The sequence below is a fragment of the Chelonoidis abingdonii genome, chromosome 1 (assembly GCF_003597395.2).
Source record: "Chelonoidis abingdonii isolate Lonesome George chromosome 1, CheloAbing_2.0, whole genome shotgun sequence".
Lineage (NCBI taxonomy): Eukaryota > Metazoa > Chordata > Testudines > Testudinidae > Chelonoidis > Chelonoidis abingdonii.
The window spans coordinates 95,401,552-95,423,146 of record NC_133769.1 but is presented as its reverse complement, the minus strand read 5'-3'; the positions used below and the strand labels follow the sequence as shown (position 1 = coordinate 95,423,146).

General features: G+C 46.9%; 1 protein-coding gene and 1 non-coding gene across 3 annotated transcripts; one reads left to right on the top strand and one right to left on the bottom strand.

Annotated features, from left to right (window-relative positions):
* Nucleotides 1-14: 14 nt before the first annotated feature.
* On the bottom strand, nt 15-20,517 carry POLDIP3 (DNA polymerase delta interacting protein 3). Of its 2 annotated transcripts, none has more exons than XM_032803179.2 (9): nt 20,323-20,517; nt 16,915-17,308; nt 12,489-12,563; nt 9,050-9,145; nt 7,670-7,852; nt 6,906-6,983; nt 5,683-5,812; nt 4,644-4,710; nt 15-4,144 (listed from the first exon to the last, which is right to left on the bottom strand). In XM_032803179.2, the coding sequence occupies exons 1-9, from the start codon at nt 20,427-20,429 to the stop codon at nt 3,970-3,972; spliced, it is 1,305 nt and encodes a 434-aa protein (XP_032659070.1). In that variant the 5' UTR covers nt 20,430-20,517; the 3' UTR covers nt 15-3,969. The 2 variants fall into 2 exon arrangements, with proteins under 2 accessions (XP_032659070.1, XP_032659069.1); XM_032803178.2 differs by having other exon boundaries at nt 12,489-12,566; nt 20,323-20,507.
* Nucleotides 20,518-20,779: 262 nt separating this feature from the next.
* LOC116838154 (U12 minor spliceosomal RNA) lies at nt 20,780-20,929 on the top strand. The gene has a single exon (XR_004376873.1). It is a non-coding gene; the product is annotated as a U12 minor spliceosomal RNA (small nuclear RNA).
* The last annotated feature ends 666 nt before the right edge of the window (nt 20,930-21,595 follow it).

Sequence of the window (21,595 nt, the reverse complement as noted above, 5' to 3'; positions counted from 1 at the left end):
ACAAGCTGATCCAGTAAGGATGTCAAGATTTGGTTTATTTAAATTATGAATAAAAATGGATATGGATAAATGATTGAACACTTTGTAGATATTATGGGAAAGGTGACCTTCATTAGATTTAAAGTCTCAGAAATGACCAAGGTCAAGATCCCCCACTGCTACACCTTTACAGATAACACATGACAAATGGACTTTTTTTTGGGGTAACTTACTAATTATATTAGAATTCTACAAATAAGGTCTGTTAGTAGAACTCACCTTTGACTCAGGCTCTCCATTACAGTATATGTATAATCCAAACATTCTCAGTGGTCACACTTGAGCTCCTGGGCTGTAGGGAAATAACAGTGTGCCATGGCCTTCTAAATAAATGTCCATGTCAGTTAAATTATCCCAGGTTTGACCTATGATCACAATGTTAATAATGTGACTCTCTTCCTTAAACAAATACCATTAATGCATGTGTCTACATTCACATCATCCTAACAGTAAAGGAACTTCCTATGCCAAAAATATGGAGATTAGTGACCCACCTAGACCTGTATCCTTTCTCCAGCTGTGGCTGAGGCTTAGTGTATAAAATCAGAAAGCTCCTTGTTAACTGCATAATAATCTACTATAGAGAACAGTTTTAGACAGAGAGACACCAGAACGCACCATGCCTTTCTGCCTTTGGAACTAACTGTGGATCAACAGGACAACAGTCCTCTAAAAGGATTAGTGTTACTGCAGGTTTGTCTCCACGGAGCAGTACTTACAGTAGTGACAAACCCTTTCAGAGCCTTGAGGCTGCATTTTTATCAGGAAGATAAACTTTGAAAGCTTGTCACCATGTAGGTTCTGTTTACATGCTTGCTAAGTGGTCGGTGGCCGTTCTAGGGCTTGTTGCTTCACACGGTCCTGATAGTCTTAGCCAGGCTGAAGCCCACCACGTTTCTTGTCAAATGGGAAAAGGAAGGTTAGCATCCACGTAAAGAGGCTTTGCAATGCAGACAACTCAAGTCTTCTGTCCTAAGGAGGCCATGATGAGCTGGGTAAATACACCACCACAGAGCATATGGATGTTTAAAAAAACAGGATGCAGCACAGGAATTCTTGTGGTTATCATCAAACACACACACTCCACCACTTGGAAGGTCAGTGGACTTATAGACATTTCATCTGTCATGACAGAAATATTATTACTGGGAGAAAGGACAGACAAAAAGTTTTCCGAGGCAGGCAGGAGAGTTGTGCTACTATGTAAGGTTCCCAGGTTCTTGTTGCCTTATTTACATTGCAGTAGCACTGAAAGACCTTACTCAGGTTCAGGGCCCATTGTGCTCGGTGCTGTCCCTGCTCCAAAAAGATTACCATGTAAATGAACACTGGAACATATTTTCCCCTTCACTGTTACAACTGTTGTAGATCTTCATGAAGTGAGAATTGCCAAAAGGCTCAGACAGTGCATAGTTAGGATCCACTCTTTAATTAAATGTTTGTTGTGAGCTTAGTGCTCCTGAAAGATACCTAAAAGACCTGTAAACTGAAGGCCTCTCTCAGAACAGGTATGGAGAAGACAGCAGCAACGCAAACTTCTCCACATCGTCTCACCAATATATTTCAACCCTGAGGGTTGTTCAGTCTCAAAGCTCCATTCATTCTTTCGCCTTCAAGCTGCCAATAATGTGGACTGACAGTGTCCATTTTGATAGTATGGATACCTGGCTACTAAAAATTAGACCAAGACTACCAATCTCATTTCACATCATAGGACAGCAGCCAGCTATTAGCTAGTAGTAATTTTGATGACATAGTGAGCTGGGCTGAACTTCAGCACTAAAGCTGTAAGGCTTTGTCATATTAGTACCAGTTGCCTGAGTTGAGCCAGGCATGCACTCTCCTCCCACTGCCCACCTTGTGCTTAACTATGTATGGCATTCACTGAACCAACACTACTGATTTGAAACTTCCCAACTTCTTTCTACCAGTGAAGCAGCAGTCTTGATTCAAAGTTCAACTGACCTGGCCTCTGTCAATTTCCTCAGCGTCTTAAGAAGTTTAGAATCCAATCTCTGTATAACAAACATTTATTCTGAAACAGATAATACATAGTCTTCTCCAACCCATAACACTCCCTTTCTCCCACCCCGTTTTATTAAAACACAGATGTCTGATGGGCGATCTAAAAGAGGAACAATTGGTGTCTCAAACCTTTCCCCCATACATGTGCAGTTCATAAGAAGCATCCCCGATAACTGCAGTTATTTTCCAGATACAATGAGTACTCAGAAAAGCAAGTTCAGTTGCGTCCTCAGTTTTTTCCATGGCTACGAGTGAAATGGCATGAGAGAAGAATGGTTTGTAGCAACCGGACAGAATAAAGACTTTGCACAAGAGTGCAAAAGAAACAGAGTCCACCAAGAAATGGAGTCTGAATCTACAATGGTACTGGACAGAGTTCACTAAAGAATATCCGCAGTGCTGACCAGAATTGGTTAGTTTCATAGCTGGAAGGATCAAGTTCAAACTTCAGCCAGATTTTGGGGTGGTTTTCACTTTCCTCTTTTCTCATAATACAATTGAAACTAATAGAGTTAGAGCTATCTGGACTTCCCAATTTTCACTGGGTTAATGCTATGCTAACAATGGGAGCACAACAAGTGCCACCTAGTGGCCAATGGCTCATCACAGACAAACAGTCCCTCCTCGGAAGGTACATTCTTGTGGCTCTACCTGGGGCTTGCTTGGTTTCCATGCTCTCCTCTCTGCTGTATACCTTACACTGATTTCCCAACGGCCATCCCTCTGAGGCCATGAAGTGCCTCCACCATCCTTCCAACCCATGTACACGAGCAGCTGTTCTGCATGTCAGCCAAGCACAGCTCATGTGGAGCCCTTTTACAATTGATACTCCTTCAGAGCAGGTGGACAAGAGGATTATTTCCTACATATTAGTACATGACTTACTTCCCAACCCACTCCTCTCCATAAAATTGGACTGGAGATTCTAGAAGAACTTCCCAGTCCCAACCCCACCCAATAAAAAAGCTCATGTCCCTACATGGACAGCAGGGGTTGAGAGAACATGATATGACTCAACCTAATTGGAGGGGAAACACTCGATTTCTAGTGTTTCTGGTCAAAATCCCTGCTCTCACATGAAGCTGGTCCAGAAAGAAGGAAAAGGCAGATCATCCTGGGGTACCCTAAGGGGCAGATATATTCATGTTACACAGAAGCCTGGGCTATTTTCTCCCCCTCAGTGCGTTATTGAATGCTGAACTTCACCAGGACAATAGCAGAGGCTTAACTGTGACAGCAGATTAGATGCAGTATGTCTGCACTTGTGCATATATCCTCCCCACAGCCCAAACTCTTCCATCAGCTGATAAACAGGGGAGCTGGATTCTTCTCAGAGCCTCCAAGTGTCACAGCTGCTGATTAGCAAAGCATCGAACAGCCAGGCAGAAGTTGTATCCTACCAGGTGCACGTGAGATAAAACTGTCAAAACGCTGCTTGCTTCTGAGCATCACACCTGGCTCCACCCCAAATGCAACAGCTTTAAAAATTAAATCTGGTATCAAGCAACAGTAACAGAGGGACTTCACCTTTCTGTCAGAGGTTGTTAGCCGGAGGACAAGAGGTGCTGTTTATCATTCCCCTTCCCTCGAAGTCTCTAGGTGCACTTTTAATAGCTGGCCACAAGGGGGTGTGGAGCAAACAAGGGAGTTACATGAGTCTATGCTTGGTAATATATCTCACTGGCAGAAGGGGGAGGTTATTCTCTTGGAAAAATGTGGAAGAAAACTCCAACTATGAAAACAGAAAATACACATGAAAGGGAACACTACTGTACAGGAAGGTAGCGATCATAGAAAACAAAAAACACAAGGTGGGCAAACACAGTAACACCTGCGCTCCCACGTGATTCTCCCCATTCCATGCCTTTAGCAAGTTTTCCAGTCCACTGCTCGCCTCCACTCTTCTCAGAGTTTGATTTTGAATTCTGTGGGCTGCACAGAGACAGAGGCCGCCGAGGATTTGAAGAGCGCCTTCAAAATGGTGTCAGGGTCCACCTCAGCTGGCGGATTAGAGGAGGCACCAGCACTCGACCGCCGTGGTTCTACTTCCTTCTTCACAGAGGGGGTGTCGCTTAATCGACTGCATGATGAAAAACAGACACAAAAGTTAATCTCACATTACAGTAAGACTAGGGCAGCCTCAGAGGCTACTGTTCCCCCTCCAACACATTGGGTGTGTGGCTTAAGATATGCTTTCAGCCGTAGAAGTTCCTGGTCCCAGCCTCTCATTCCTGAGCCAGCAGGGGATAGGGATGCTATGGAAACAGACTGCAGCACACTCAACTCAGGTGCATGCGAAGGGAACGCATTGCATTGCTCAGGAGCAATCCTGCAGCCAGTCAGGCTAGCACTGATGGGCTGTGGAAGGAGTCTCATCTTGTTTTTCTTGAGTGGAAAGACACTGGCTGCAATTCAGCGCTAGGTGCAGCTGAAGGGGTGTAGGTGAGAAAGGGGTACAGAGGATTTTCTTGTGAAAAGAATTTACCATAGAAAAATTTTCCTCCTGCACTTCACCTCAAAAAGTTCTCCCCAAAACAGAACCTGCAAATTCTTTTGGCTCTTCCACCCTGAGCACTTACAGCAAGATTGGCTGATCTGATGTGATGACGTTCCCGTTCATGTGAAGGTTGCACTTCATTGGCTGCCCTAAAAAAAACCCAAAACCAGATTTCATATCCCCAGCAAGGCAAGACCCCAGAAGCATTACACTGATGTGCAGACAGAGGTGAGCGGATGCAGCCCTACTCATTAGGGAATTGTGGGGAGCCATTAGAGACAGCAGCTTCACTCTTGAGTCATGGCAAAGTCAGAGCACTTGCAAGCAGTAGCGGAGCTACCGTAAGAGCTTAATGCAGTTACAACACTCTAGCACTGGCTAACAGCTGGCCGAGCAATTACAGAGTAGACTGCAATGGTTTAGCAAAGATGCAGGAGAATCTCCGATTGTGAGCTGCTTGCACCTTAAGTGACTTTGCTCGCTAGGATAAAGTTACAAGAGCCATCAATCCTCAAGTTTAAGGGCAAAGAGCAAGTGAATAACCATCTAGAGTCAGCAATGAATTTCCATCTACAATAATATAATCGGTAAATTGTATTAGCTGAATCACTGTACTATTCAAAATCCATACAGAGACTGATATTCATTTTTGCAACCCCCTGATTTCAGAAATGCTTTGAATGTGCCTTGAGGCCTTTGCAAAAAACAGGGGTTTGTCATACTGCCCATGCAGGGACAATATGCCTTCCTGTGAAGTGTCCAGCATTGGCTGGGGTCAGAGACAGGATATTGGATTAGATGCACCAATAGTTTTATCTGGTGGGGAGAATTGTGTGTTTTTAACTTCAACGGAAGCCAGATGCAAACTTTGAGCTAGACCACTCCCCTAGGGAAACAAGATTTTGAAAACAACACTGATGGACAGTGGAGATACTCAACTACCTACATAAAACCTGTAGCATTGAACCCCAACCCCCTTTATCCAGCTCTCAGTAGCATTCCCTGATACACTCCCTCCTGGAGCAGCACAAGACTCTGAATTACCTTCTGAAATCTGCACCGAGCTGGAAAGCCTTTGATTAATTCATGCACCTGACCTTCAACTCCAGCCTCAAACTTACCATCTAAGCACCTGTTGTTGTATTTCTTATATGCTGTGATGGCATCTTCCTTCTTCACAAAGACCACTTCAGCCACTCCAGGGTGCATGAGACGGGCTCGCTTTAAAGCGCCACACACACAGAACAGCTCCTGAGGACAGACAGCAGGTCATGGCTGTGCTTGCTGTCAGTGCCACATTAGAGTTACTGCTTTGATCTGACGGTCTTACCATGGTGGGCCAGGCTCAGAAAGAGGGCCCCCACATCCACAGCTGAGTAGTTCAAGACTCTGGGAGTGAAATAGCTAGCAGTCTAGAGATACCTACTATGGTATAAGTCAGTGGTGGGCAACACTGCGGCCCATCAGGGTTATGTGACTGTGGGCTGTAAGACGTTTTGCTGACGTTGACCGTCCACGGGCATGGTCCCCTGCAGCTCCCAGTGGCTGCGGTTCATCATTCCTGGCCAATGGGAGCTGCAGGAAGCAGTGGGCCGCTGGGATGTGCTGGCTGCCACTTCCTGCAGCTTCCATTGGCCGGGGATGGCAAAAGTGACCACTGGGAGCTGCGGGGGGAGAGAGGGGTAGTGCCTGCAGACGGTCAATGGCAGGAAAATGTCTGCAGGCTGCCCACCACTGGTATAAGTACTTGGTGTCTGATAGATTGATTACTAACACTACTGCAGGATGAAGCGTTCAAGGTTACTTCAGTCATAGCATAGGAAATAACTGAAAGAATTCATAGCATAGGAAATAACTGGAGTTAAACCCAGTAACCCCTCTCTGTCTAACTGAAAGGGAGAGGAAAGTTTTTCCAAAGTGGGATTAAAAGGATTTTCATGTTTTTCAATTCTGAAAGGAACACAAATTAAAATTCTAATCAGCTGGGGGCCTGTGTTTAGTGCTCAGGGGCTGGGAGCACAAGGGAGGCTTACTATGAGCAAGTGCTGTGGAGGTTTTGGGTGTGGAGGGCGGGCAGTAGAAGGGTGAGAACAATGCCATGTATCCCTTGAAATCAACTCCTCCAGCCAACTAGACATGGTCTCAATGCACCTAAAAGGGATTTTTCTTCAGCATAAAGGTTAAGAAGTGGAAGGCAGGGAACTCTAAGAACTCTTCCAAAAAACAAAACACACAAATGCAAACCCCTGCACTAACACAAAATGTGGCTAGTGCAATCAAATCTATGGAGAGGGGCATGAGGGAAATTCTAGCCACACAGAGCCCAGCAGTAAATGGCACTCACAACAATGTCTTCCTCTGTGACTCTGGGGTGCAGATTGTTCACAGTCATCTTTGTACCTTCCAAAGGGCTGAACACTGGCTGCCAACACAAAGAAGAGCATATCATATGCAGAAGGACAGAGTAAAAGACATCAGAGAAGACATCATGGCAGAAAAAACATGAATAAACTGAAGCAAATAGGGCCCTAGGGAAGGCAAATGGGTGAAGGGAGAGGGAAAAACAATGCTGAAAAGTTAAGACAGTACTAAGCTCCCTCAAACCTAGCCCAACTGGTCTTAACAGATAAAGCCCATCTTTCCTGCTGATAGGTCTCTGAAGTTATTTTTCCACCTCAACCCCACATGTGACCATTAGTTTAGCCCTGCACATGTAAACAGTCAGTTAAATCTCAAATCCCATTGGTCCCTGAAGTCACCATTGGTATTGAAGTAACCACCCATTTCTTATCTTTTATCCTAGCAACACGGATTCTGCCAGGACTTCTGGGGGACAGAAAATTCAACAAAAACATCAAGATGGGAAGCCCAAACGTTCCCCCTTCTTACTGTCTAGCAATAAATGAGGATTCATAGACAGATTCAGCTTTAAAATGCCTGGAAGTGGGTTCCAGTCACCGAGATTGGCTTGATCCTCTAAGTAACAAATCCCATGTTGAGGGTGTGGGAGGGAGATGTTGAGGCGAGCTCTCCATCCAGCCCAACTAGACAGATTTTAGAGGTGTGGAGGTTCTCCACTAGAAGGCAGACCCCTTATCCTGTACTCACCTCAACAGGTGCTGGTTCTTTTGGTGGTTCCTCCTTGGTCACCAAGGTCCGGGACATGTTTGTCAGGGCCTTTGTCCGAATGGGAGAGAGAGGTGCTGGGGGGGCTGTATAGGTGTCATTCTGGACCACTTTGGTGAGGGGGACGGTCTTGGAAAGAGAGAACTTATTGCCACTGAGCCCAGCCTAAACAAAGGGTGAATAACAGCATCCTTGAAAGATGTAACCTTCTCAAGCAGAAACCCCTTTTCAAGCAGCAATAGCCAGGGAGAGTTACCAACACACACTGAGGTGCTGTCACACCCTCCCAGTCTGATGACCTTATGAGTTACTGGAGACTGTCAGCAGCTCCACCCCTGGCTGGGGAAATCAGCTAAAGCACTTATGAATGCATTTAGCCCTAAAGACAGTCGTCACCACGCCTTGCAGACAAGCACTGTTAAAGGGTACTTGTTTTCACATTGCAGTAGTAAAGCTCAGTTAAGAAGGATTTTCATTTTACATCATTCATCCTGAAGATCCCAAAGCACTTTTCAAACTGCCTGCAGAGATCACTCATCCATTAAGATTCATCTTTCTATGGGCTAGAATGCAGTGGCCATTCTTCTCCAGAAACACTAACCTAGTATCACGGGAAGAGATGTGAAGAATAACATCTCCAGTTGGGCGCTGCTTGGGGAGTTTTAGGTCAGCAGAATATAATGATCATGCTTGGAATGTGGTCAGTGTATTGGAACTAACACCTCTACTCTTGCAAAAAAAATCCAGGAATTTTTAATGACCTTAAGTGGTCAGGAGTTCAGTTTTAAATCTTAGTCAGATGCTGGCAACTCCCGGAGTTAAGTGGTATTGATTCAGCACTGACTTACATGGACCAAACCAGATTGTGAGCACCAGGACAGCCACATCTATATGTCTGCTTTTCCACCCTCCTCCAGATGGTTGGTGCCTGCGGATAGGCAGCCAGCTGCAATTTTGCAATGCAAGAGGATCTCTCTCTAGTAGTCCAGTCTGGGATCAGTGGGATCAGCAAGTTTCCACTGCTCGCATGCTCAGGCAATGATGAGCCAGGTTCAAGGAACTATTCTCCACCAGGGGAAGACAGCCAAAAGCCAACATGCAGAAATCTCCTACCAGTGACGGTATGCAGTCATTCTGGCTGCAAAAGGCTTGTAACAACGTACGGAGCCCAAAGAGGACTCCTCTGACCTGCAAGGTAAAGCTGGAAGCACAGGCATGAAGGAATGGGAGGGGCTGAGGGCAAACACGTACCAAGGGGATCTTTTACATACTTTAAAAGAACATAAGCCCTGTAAAGCTGCAGCCTGCGTGTCCACCCAAGGTGAGCATGGTGTGGTGGGGACTGTTGAGACACCCCCTTACCGCGTTGTGCAGGAAGCTATTGGTGGTGGTGATTTTCATCTGTTTGCTAGGAAGAGGAGATATGGTTTCATCATCATCTTCCATGTCATACAGGCCCTAAAGACAAACAGCAAGCAAACGATAGTCTCACAAGGGCATTGTTTTACTCAGATGGCACATGCCCATCACCTTCCTCTCCCCAACTCCAGCCTCCTGAGGAACAGACCTGCTCACGGTCAGAAAGATGGTAGCAACGACTCCTCTCTGTGCCTTCTTCCTGCCCTCACAACTCAGTGACAAAGAGGTGAGGTTGGATAAATCTGATTCAAAAAGCAAGTGGACACAAGAGTGCCCTCGCAATGACACTTCTTCCTCAGGGATGCCACAGCAAAGAGTTCTCCAGAAATACTGCAGCTACATACAGACTTCTGAATCCCTGGACGTTATGTGGGCTCATGGACAACATTAATACAGTGAAGATTTAGTGCCTGCTGTTCCTTAGCTTCCTGCCAGCTACCAGCCTAATGCAAACGTACATGACTTTTTGGTAAGCAAATGGCTACCAAATGCATGTGAGTCCAAAACCCTTTTGAATAAACTGTATTCAACACATTAGATGCCTGTCCAGTCCCAGAATACACTGGGCTGAGGAGGTTGACATTCTTTGTTGCTGAATGAACAATTCACTTCCAAGGTTCGTTAGGTGCTTTGAATCCCTACCCTCAACACTGTGGGGAACTCCCAAATACTCTCATTACATTGCAGCCAATGCTGTTTTTAAGGGGAAACATAAATGCATATGGTTGTTTCCAAAACACAAAGCCAAGATACCTGCCCAAAGAGCTTATAATTCAACTCAAACACAAAGATATATGGTATATCTTGACTTTAGTAAAGCTTTTGATACTGTCTCGCATGACCTTCTCATAAACAAACTAGGGAAATGCAACCTAGATGGAGCTACTATAAGGTGGGTGCAAAACTGGTTGGAAAACCATTCCCAGAGAGTAGTTATCAGTGGTTCACAGTCATGCTGGAAGGGCATAATGAGTGGGGTCCCGCAGGGATCAGTTCTGGGTCTGGTTCTGTTCAATATTTTAATCAATTATTTAGATGATGGCATAGAGTACACTTAAAGTTTGCAGACAATACACCTCTACCCTGCTATAACGCTGTCCTCGGGAGCCAAAAAAATCTTACAGCGTTATAGGTGAAACTGCATTATATTGAACTTGCTTTGATCAGCCGGAGTGCGCAACCCCTCCCCCCCCGAGCGCTGCTTTACCGTGTTATATCCAAATTTGTGTTATATTGGGTCGCATTATAATAGGGTAGAGGTGTACCAAACTGGGAGGGGTTGCAACTGCTGTGGAGGATAGGATTAAAATTCAAAACGATACGGACAAACTGGAGAAATGGCCTGAAGTATGTAGGATGAAATTCAGTAAGGACAAATGCAAAGTACTCCATTTAGGAAGGAACAATCAGTTGCGGACATACAAAATGAGAAATGACAGTGTAGGAAGGAGTACTGTGGAAAGGGATCTAGGGGTCATAGTGGACCACAAGCTGATTATGAGTCAACAGAGTTACACTGTTGCAAAAAAAAGGTAAACATAATTCTGGGATGTATTAGCAGGAGTGTTGTAAGCAAGACACAAGAAGTAATTCTTCTGCTCTACTCTGCACTGATTAGGCCTCAACTGGAGTATTGTGTCCAGTTCTGGGTGCCACATTTTAGGAAGGATGGGGACAAATTTGAGAGAGTCCAAAGAGCTACAAAAATAATTAAAGGTCTAGAAAACATGACCTATCAGGGAAGATTGAAAAAACTGGGTTTGTTTCGTCTGGAAAAGAGAAGACAGAGAGGACATGATAACAGTTTTCAACTACGTAAAAGGTTGTCACAAGGAGGAGGAAGAAAAATTGTTCTTAACCTTTGAGGAAAAGACAAGAAGCAATGGGCTTAAATTGCAGCAAGGGAGGTTTAGACTGGACGTTAGGTAAAACTTCCTGTCAGGGTGGTTAAGCACTGGAATAAATTGCTTAGGGAGGTTGTGGAGTCTCCATCATTGGAGATTTTTAAGAGCAGGTTAGACAAACACCTGTCAGAAATGGTCTTGATAATACTTAGTCCAGCCACAAGGTAGGGGACTGGATTAGATAACCTCTCGAGGTCCCTTACAGTTCTATAATTCTATACTCAGGGAAAGAGTTTACAAAGTGTGGTGATCAGTGAAGAAAGGATCTGCAAAAGAAGTGGATTTAAGGAGGACACAGGTTCTAGTTGGGCACAAGAAATAGGAGTCTGCTCCAAGCATAAGGTGCAGTAATGAAGAAAGCATGAAGGCAAGAGATGCAGCAGGACTGTAAGAAGAGGGATAGTTGGATGAAATGAGAGCAGAAGTGTTGGTAGGGATGGAGTTGTCAGGAACACTGAGGATGAGGACAAGGGGCTTGTGTCTGACATGGATGGAAAGAGAAAGTTGGTGAAGGGATTCACGGAATGCAGCAACATTGCCAGAAGAAAGGAAGAAAGAAGTGTTCTAACCAATGGCATTCTGGGCAGATAGGGGTGGGGAGTAAATTAAGAGGTAAGACCAAAGAAGGCCAGGGAGAAGGTAATTACACTAATCAAGGCAAGAGATGACCAAGACATGGAAAAGGTTTTACCATAGCTATGAAGAGGAAAAGATAGATTTGAGAAATATTGGAGAGGAAAACCCCAAAAGAAACAAGAGCCTGCGTACAGAAGAAGAAAGAGAAAAGAATCAAAGGGGATGAGAATGTTACAAGTCTGGCTGGTGCTAAAGCTTTCAAAGGCAAATACGGTAAAAGAAAGTGACAGCACAGAGTGCCAGATGTCTCCCTCAGACCTCCAGCGGAGGTGTGCTCAGTTAATGAATACAGAAACTACCAGGCTAAATCACAACACTGGTCAACGTAATCCAGCATTCTGCCTCATCAGGGTCCAGTATGCAGAACTTCTGAGAAGGGGGAACCCCCCACATAATGCACCTGGTCATTTGTGAACAGACCACAATCAGATCCAGCCTAGCAGGCTGGATGTTGGACTAGATGGACCAACTGCATGATCTGGTGTGATATTACCAACGATTTTATGACAAGAGTCTGGAGGGAAGGGACACAGGAGAGGATTCTGCAAAGAAACTTTAAAACTCAGAAAGGCAAAGGTTGTAAATACCACCCTGTATTCTCAGAACTGTCATGTACGATAGCTACAACATAAAAAGTCCCTTTTATTTGACCTCTCCTCCTCCTACCTTCTTCACAAGAATACACAAGAGTCAAGGTGTGAAAGAACTTTCAAATTCCTCCCTTTCCAAGACACTAGAACCCAGAGGAAAATGAAAGGTGTCCCCGTCACATTTACTAATCCTTGGGGAAAACACATAACAACAAGTGGATAGTACCAGTACTGCCAGTGAATGGAACTCACCTGTCTCTCTGTGTGGTTGTTCACTACATTGATCCTCATTCCTGCAGGATGAGAGTGTCCTGGGACTGCAGCCTTCTGCTGTGGTATCAAAGGAAAAACAGCCAAAGTATTAACACCAGAATCTGCCGGTCCCAGTCTCAAAACAGGGCAGCCATTTGTTCATTTCAAGAATACTTAAACAAGACTCACATACCCCTGCTCTCATATATACTATGGCACGACATGGTAGGATATAGAAACAAAGCCTCAGTTAGAAGGCACAGAAGAGACAGAATAATGCAGAATCATTTTTTTTTTCTGCAGTAGCGTTCAGCATGACACACCAGCCCAAAACAACAAAGGAATTAAGAGCTAAAGCCTAGGTAGAGGATTTATAACTGCCAATTATGTGAGCTTTGACTCAAGATTAGCGGGAGATGAATTTAAAACCTGCAAGGCTAAGATCAGACTTATGCATATATAAATATTAAATACAGCTAAGTGACAGGATCTGCAGACTGCCCTTCTTTGGTGCTGTGGGAAGCAACAGTGCATATAACCACATTTTATGGTATTGTTCAGAAACCTACACCCTAAGGATCAAAGTAATTCAAAAGTTCTGTTCTACATCAAGCATGAACTTATCCCTACTCTAGTATGAAGTTTTGCTTGAAGCTAATGCTGCACAAGATGGTACAGCTGGTCCTTTCAGCAGTCTGACTAGTTACCCTGTGCGACTGAAATAAATCCAGGGTCTACAACAGGGGTCTCAAACACGCAGCCCAGGGGAGCCCCCCGCCTTCCCCCAGTGTTTACGTAGAGCGGCTCTGGCCTGGCGCACACCGCGGTCAGGGCAAGCTCCCTGCCTGCCCTGCCCTTGCGCTGTTCTGGGAAGCAGAAAGAACGTGGGGGAGGAGAGGCGCAGGATGTGTGTTGATGTTGCTTCAGGCACCGCCCCCAGCAGTTCCCATTGGCCACGGTTCCCTGTTCCCGGCCAATGGGAGATGCTGGTGGTGGTGAAGCAACAGCAATACACCCCTGCGCCTCTCCTCACCCATGTTCCAGTACATGCTGGGCCAGAGCCCACCCCCCCGAACCGCGCCTGCAGTCGAATACCCTGCCCTGAGCCCCTTGCCGCACCCCTCCTGCACCCCAACCCACTGTCCTGAGCCCCCTGCCACACCCACCCACCTGCCGTACCCTGAGCTCCCTGCCGCACCCCAACGCACTGCCCTGAGCCCCCTGCCACACCCCTCCTGCACCCCAATCCCGTCCTGAGCCCCCTGCCACACCCCTCCTGCACCCCAATCCCCTGCTCTGACCCCGTCACATCCCTCACCCCTCCTTCACCCCACACCCCAACTCCCTGCCCTGAGCCCCCTGCCACACCCCTCCTGCACCCCAATGCCGTACCCCTCATCCCTCCTTCACCCCACACCCCAACTCCCTGCCCTGAGCCCCTGCCACACCCTACACCTCTCCTGCACCCCATTGAGGCAGGGAGGGGGCAGAGTTGGGGTGGGGATTTCGGGGAAGGGGTTGGAAGGGGGGCAGGGAAGGAGTGGGAAGAAGCAGGGCGGAGCCTCATGGAAGGGGTGGAGTGGGGGCAGGGCCGAGGGCGGCGGGAGCGGTGTCAGTGATGCGGCCCTCAAGCCAATGTACTAGTCCTCATGTGGCCCTCATGGTCATTTGAGTGTGAGACCTCTGGTCTACAGCTTCACCACTCCATAACTGAAGGTTCCTTTTCTGGGCTATTGGGTCTCTTAACAGTTTAGCAGCCATCTCTGAGAGCAGTACGCAACTTGGCCAGGACAGTGGGGCTAATATTCCCTTTGCAAAATTAGCATAGGAACTTTTAATAATCACAACCAGTCAGAGCCTCAGTTTTGCATTTCTAGAAGACTGCATCTCCTGCAGCACAGCTCCCTCTAGGCTCCTTCTCTGCCATTGATTCAGATTCAGAGAGAGAATGTCTTCCCTACTAAACCACCAACACCACTTCCTGCAGCACCCTGAGGTTTCCTTGGAGGTCTCTCATTCAGGTAATGATCAAGATCTATCTTCCATTCATGTCAGATATCTGACAAGATTGCATCCCAAGGCAACACGGCTGCCTGCCTGATGGGACCAGGACAGTTTAGTTTGTGGGTTGTGAGCAGCGGCATTTGCAAACAGCTGGGAATTTTAGCAAAACCTGTGAAGAATCTTAGATCACATGTAGAGTTTCCTCTATTGTTTTAGTTATGTGATTTCATGTCATTTCTAACTCTACTATGCACAATTCCAGCAGTTGTCAAACTGTGGGTTGGGACCCCAAAGTGGGTTGCAATCCCATTTTAATGGGGTCACCAGGGCCAACATTAGACTTGCTGGGACCCAGGGCTGAAGCTGAAATCTGAGCTCCCACCCGCCACATGGGACAGCGGGGCTCGGGCTCCACCCCTCCCACCCCCGAGGTCATGTAGTAACGTTGTTGTCATAAGGGGGTCGCGGTGCAATGAAGTTTGAGAAGCCCTGCACTACTCCTTAGTCAGCTCTGTAGGGCAAGAGGAGTCTGTCAAAAACATCAGTAAGGTCATTAAAGTAGACCAAGTTTTCAGAAGCCACTTAAATCTTATAGTGTGCACTGCAAGAGTCTTAACGCCTCACAGCCGAGAGCTCTGTACACATCCCTTTACCTTAACTGTCAAGGATTGCTGTGTCACCTATTTGAATAAACGACAACTATGGGAAGCTTTACTGTACTGTGATTAATGCATCACACTACCATGTGAAAGAGCCAGCTTCTATCCTTTGGTCTAGTCTCTCACTCCCCAGGCTGGCAAGGACTGGGAACTCTGCAGAGGTAATGTGCAATTTCTCCAAAAAGAGTCTTATTCAGTCCTCCAAATTTAAGGGGGAAATGGCTTTTCCTAGCAGACATGGGAAGCAGCTGAAAAGAGTGGTCAGGGAAGAGATTCAGCAAAAGGTTTTGGTAGCTGTGGTGCTCATCCTAGGGAGGAGGACAATTTAGCAGCCAGAAGGGGTCAGGATCAGGTTGTAAGTTCCTGTTATCATGTGCGGTGGTTTGCAGCTCTCCCCCAGCACCTTTCCTTTTAGCTGTCCAGCATCCTCTCCTCCTTTACAGTGACATCTGGGTCTACTCACTGCACTAAGTGCACGTGTAGTTCATTGTGGAGTCTGGCAGGCGATAAGTGGCACTGGGGTCGAGGAGAGTTAGCTGAGATTCATGTTACCTGAGGGCAGTGGTGGATTACCATACAGGCCCATAAAGCCTGTGCCCAGGAGCTCCAGCCAATGTGAGGGCCCCTGCAGGAACACCGGAACTCTGGCCCTGCACCCCTGCTTCTCCTCTCCCGCCAGGGTCCTGCCACCCTGCTCCTCCTCTTTCCCTAGGCCCCGCCCACTGGCCTGCTGGAGCCCAGTGAGCATATTCCCCCCCTGCCTCCTTGTGCGGGGCTGGCCTGGGCCCTGCTGCTCACCCCCAAGCACCGTCACTCTTCTCTCCCCTCCCAGCCCCAAGTCCCTTTTTGGCAAAACTGGCCATTTATCCCATTTCAGCCAGGTCACAGGGCCTTGGCGTGGGAAAGGGAGGAGCATGGGGGGCCCAAAAGTTCTTTGTGCCCAGGGCGCCAATAAATCTTAATCCACCTCTGCCTGAGGATGGATGGGAAAGGTTGTATCCATGGCAAGGGCGTAAAGTCAGAGTTCAGTGAGCAGAGGAAAGATGGTAGGCCAATCAGTTGGTTATATTGAAACTGGGACAAACTGGGACAAAACCCAAAACTTGTAATTTGTCAAGTAACTAGGCCACTTCCTGAAAACGAGAACTTTCCTGCTAAAACAGGTCATCATCAGCTTGTGCTGGAAAAGGGCTGGAAAAGAAGAGAAGATGAGGAAATGAAGACCAAAATTGTAGACATCTGTTATAAATGCAAATAACTGCATATTCTAACTTGTAATCTTATTCTTGCAGACAGTCCTATCCAATTAGCAGAACATCCAACCATGCTGTCCAGATGGGTGTTTTGCTATGATGATCAGCAGTGTAGCAGTTAATGATGATACTTATATTTTCCTCAGATTTTTTCTGAGCAAGATGGGGGTGCTTCATATCTCTCAGTACTACTATTTCAGTCTGTCTGAAGACTTAGAACGCTACCTTAGTCACATGTAGAAGATTTTATTGGCCACTAGAAGGACCAGAGTCACTTTTGCTTACATGAAAGCTCAGATTTTGCAGACAACACTCCGAATACCAAAAATCCACAGACACCATGAAACCCGGCATGCCTATTTCACTGTCTGGGTTAAAATTCATCACTATGATTCCCACACTCCTCCTCTGTAATCATTTGAATTCATCTATCCAACTGTTATGATTGTAACTGGCCTGTCATAGCACAAATGGTGGGGATCAAGTGATAGGATAGCAGTGACTACCTACCTGAATTGTTTTGGTGATCTTCATGGCTGGGGTCACTGTCCCCACAGATGGACTTACAATTGCAGCAGTAGGAGCACTCCTTTTCAAGCTGATCTTCTCTCTGGCATCTATCACTTTGGTCACCTTCTCGGCAGGCACACTCTGCTGCTTGCGGGAATTCAGCATTTCCCGGGCATCCTGCACTTTCCCTTTGATTTTGAACCGAGCATCTTTCTGAAGCAGTTTCTCCCGAGCATCTTTAACTCCCAGTTTGTGTCGGGCATCAGTGAGGCCAATCTTTTGCCGGGCATCAAACTTCCTTTGGAAGCTGATGGTTGGTGTTGGTCTACTTAAAAGGGTTTGCTGGATCCCAATTCGAGATCGAATGCCTCCAAATACTGGCCTGCTGTTTAGTCTGGAAAAATAAATTTCAGACTGATAAAGCGGGTTTTAACATTAATGGAAGCATTTCTGTGGGTGCAAACAAAACCCTGAATTCCCAAACAGAACCCCGAGTATGCATGTGCACATACAGAACAGCAACAGAGTGATATTCCAATAGTCTATCTAATCTAAAGGTCCTAGGTGTTTTATAAGCTGATTAATAAACTATATGACATGATATGCAAAAGGTAAAATGACAAGATTTTTAAAAATGGGTTCCTAAGTCCATACTTAAGCAGCTATAATTGCTGAACATACAGCAGCTCCCATCTAAGCCCTTATGACTTCAAGGGTTGTTATTTTGGGGGAACCATGCAAAGACCAAAAGGACAGAAACAGGTTTCCATGCTTTTGGATTCAGCACATCCTTCAGCATGTTCTTTGTAACACAATATCCCCTGGTAGAAAAACAAAATTAACCTGTACTAACATCTTTTCAAGAATTCCTGTCAGACAAACACAAGTTATGTTTTCTTGAAGTGCATGACCCTCAGATGTTAGGATGTGTGAGTGGCTTATGCCATTTTCACTTCAATTCACCCAATTCCAGTATTAGCATCTGAGCAGAATTATACAGACTGCTATCTACTTAACACTGTTGAAATCAGTCAGGATTCTCTGTACTGAAGATTAAATTAAATCAGTGTTATCAAGAGAGCAAGAGTTAAAGAAAAAAGTAGGTGGTATGATGACTGTCACTTTTCTGTAGAAAATCACTCCTGTAGTAACTCAATGATGCCCTAATACAGGAGGAACCAGTAACCACATCACTCCATATAACTCTGTTCCTGTTATTACAAACTCTACTTAACAGCTTGATTGTGACAAATAAAATAAGAGTGATCACTTTCATAATGTTTGAGTAGGAAAGCAGATTTTATGCCTAGACTTTTGAATTTTCATGACAATCTTGCAAGGCTGTATTAAACAGCATTATATAGTAATACAAATTAATTCTGCTTGCCAAATACTAAGTAAGGCATATTAGCTAGATCAGGGAGCTTACAATCTGTGTCAGACACCATGAACAAGAAATAGACAAGGCACAAATGTTCAAGTAAGGGATGCTGTTGACAGATTACCGCTGAGCAAATGAAGGTTGTAAGGATTCCTGTTAAGAAGGGTTTTGAAAGAGAGAGGAAGTGCTTGGTGTAATAAACAGCATAAGACTGTTCCAAGAATGCAGGAAAGCATGAATGAAGGGATAAAGCCAAGGCCTTGGCTAGAGTAGGATTTAAAAGTGTGTTAAAATGTACTAGCCAAGTAGTTCTCAATCTTTTGGGGCTCAGGATCCATTTGTAAATGTTTATGACTTGTCACAACCCAGTATATAGTCTGGGGGTGGACGTCCTGGGGTGGTTACAGTCAGATCCTGCCCTGGGGTGGGGCACTCACCCCACAGTGGCAGCTCCTGTGCTGTGGGGCTGGCTCAGTTTGGCTTTCTGCTCCAGGCATTGCAACCTCTGGGGTTGCAGTGCTGGTCTGGTCTGGTCCCGCCTCCGTGACTGGATCAAATTTGTGAGTGGAGGTCTGACCTGGCTCACAGGGTTACAGTGTGGTTCACTCAAATTTGGACTGTTGAGGCTCCCATTATCATGACAGCTGGGCCCTGGGACCACAGAGGCTGTAGTGCCTGGAACAGGGAGGCAAGCCCAACCAGCCCTGTGGGACAGGAGCTGCCACGCGACCCTTTGAAACATTCTCGCAACCCAATTTCTTGCAACCCAACCCATGGGTTGAGAAATGCTGCCCTAGTCAATATGCGTAAGCTAACCTGTTGTAGAAGATGAAGCTAGACAAGACAATGTAGACTTTAACTCATCCAGTTTAGCACATGTTCAAGTCTAACCTCTTCCCAAATTAAAACCATGGGAGTAGACTGGATTGCCTAGGAAGAGCAGAGAGAGAGAGATGCGAAGCATGAACAGGGTCTTGAGGGGCATCACGTGTCTAAGGCAAAAAGGAAGGTCAAAAGCTGCCATAAGAAAAGGTAGCTGGGCAGGAAAATCAAGAGGGCACATAGGCCTTGTCTACACTAGATACATACTTGCTATGCTAAGAATCATTCTCACCTCTTAACTACCTTATAACACATGTCACATCCACAAGTAGGCTGAATAGTTTTGCAGGTGTGCTATCACCTGTATGAAGGAGACTATGATTTTTCAGATCTAAATATCTGTTTAGTCTGAATCACTTCATCCTGAACTCCTGCCAGTAGGGTTGCAGACTAGCCCAAATGTTTAAACTAGGCCTTCCAAGTCCCACTGCCTCTGGGAGCTGTGCCAGGAACTGCAGGGAAGGTACCCAAGAACACAGAAAACGTGAAGTCCTACACTTAAAGCAGTGTATGCTAGCATGGCTGGAAGGCAAACCTGCAACAGTTACTGAATCCTTTCAGCACGGCTAGTGTGGACTCGCTGAACCCTTTACGCTTAGCCTGGTTCAGTTCTCCAGTGTAGACAAAGCCGCAGTAGGGGAGGCCGAGAGACGAGCAACGGAGCAGCAGTCTCGGGAAGCAGCAGCGGGATAAAAGCCCTTTGCCCTGGCAGGGAGGGGGCTTGGGCAGGCGGAGGCAAGAAGCTGGAGGGGAGCCTAGGCGAGCACCAGGAAAGGGCAAGGCGCGCCCCGCGCTAGGGGCTCAGCGGCCCCCATGGCACTGCCAGGCTGCCGGCCCCAGACAAGAGGCCAGTCCTGCACGCGGGGGGGGGGGGGAGTGCGGGGGAAGGGGGGCAGCCGCCGCCGCCGCCCAACTGTCCCCTCCCCGAATCTCCATCCCCCCATCCGCTCTGATTGACAACAAGGCCAGCCAATTAGCAGCTAGAGAGGAGCCCAGGGGACAGAGATCAGCCAATGGGAAGTCGGGGGTGTGAGGAGGAGGCGGGCGCCGCTGGAACAGGCCCGGGCCGGGGCGATAAGGGGCTCGGGGTCCCGCCGGTGACTCCCCGCCCCGGCGCGCTGCGTCCTGGGCCCCCAGCCGCTCACCTCCCCTTCACCGTCACACCGCGCTTCCGGATGAGCTCGTCCAGGGACAGGTCCGCCATCTTGTCGCGGGGCCCAGAAACAAGACGCAGCGAGCGAGCCCCGGACATGAGATTAAACTACTTCCGCTTCCCCTCCCAGCTCCGCGCGGCAACGGCGCTGCATCGCGCGACCCCTCCCAGGCGCGCGCCACAAAGAGGGCGAGAAGGAAAGGCGCGCGGTTCCCACAATCCTGTGTGTCCGAAGACTCCATATTTGCATACGCGACCACGGTTACCCTGGACGATTTCTACCCCGAAAATAACGCTCACGCTGAAAAGAGACACGGGTGGAAGCGTAAGGAGTGTCTGGAACCGCGGCCTGGGTTGACCTGAATCCGGGGTGGAACTGACGCCTTGCTCACCCCGACCGTTATAGCATCCGTGTCGGCTCCCTCCTCTAGCTGCTCCAATTTCTTGTTATGCCTTAAACTTATGAGTAAGGAAAATAACGATCCGGGGTGACGCCCGGGTCCTCACTGCTAATGTGAGAAGAATTTTTGCGCGGGCACAGGTCGCCCCCAGGGTGACTCGCCTACTTAGCGAGATGCCCGGGTGCTGTGATCTGCCCGATCCCACCCACCTGCTGATGTGGCAAAGACAAAGAAGTTGTGCTTGTTCCGTGCACGAGCTGTTCTATGCACGGGCCTTGTGTGCTTGGCATGGTTCAGTACAGCGGCGACAAAGCGTAGTGCTGGCCACAGCCCTTTAAAAGGTTTTTTTTCCCCTACGATTCCGGCGCATTTCAGCTCTGGGACCAACGAAATGAATTCATTATTTCGGCTTCCTCATATCCATACACGGACACCCGCAGGGGCTGAACTGGCAACATTTTGCAGCGCTAAAAAAAGAAAAACGTGAACAGACCTGTCCCGTTTTATACTTGAACGCGCGTCGTGTGAGTCTCATGAAACAGATCAATGAGCAGAACGGGAAGATCTTTGCCTGCCAGTTAAAGGTTTTTCAGTTCCATTTGCCTTCTCTCTGGGCTGAACTTCAGATCAAGAGGAATTAGGGGGTAACGTAACATAATTAAATCTATGTCCTAGTCTATCAAATACCGTAAACAATATGCTAACAAAATACTAAGCTCAACCCTAGCATTTTCAGTCTATTCATCAATAACTACAGACCCTATTAGTGCAAACTCAGAGCTCCCACTAAAAGAAAGAAAGAGAAAATCTGCTCTGTGTGACAGGACTACTGGAAAAATTTGTATATGGGGATGGGGGGCTGAG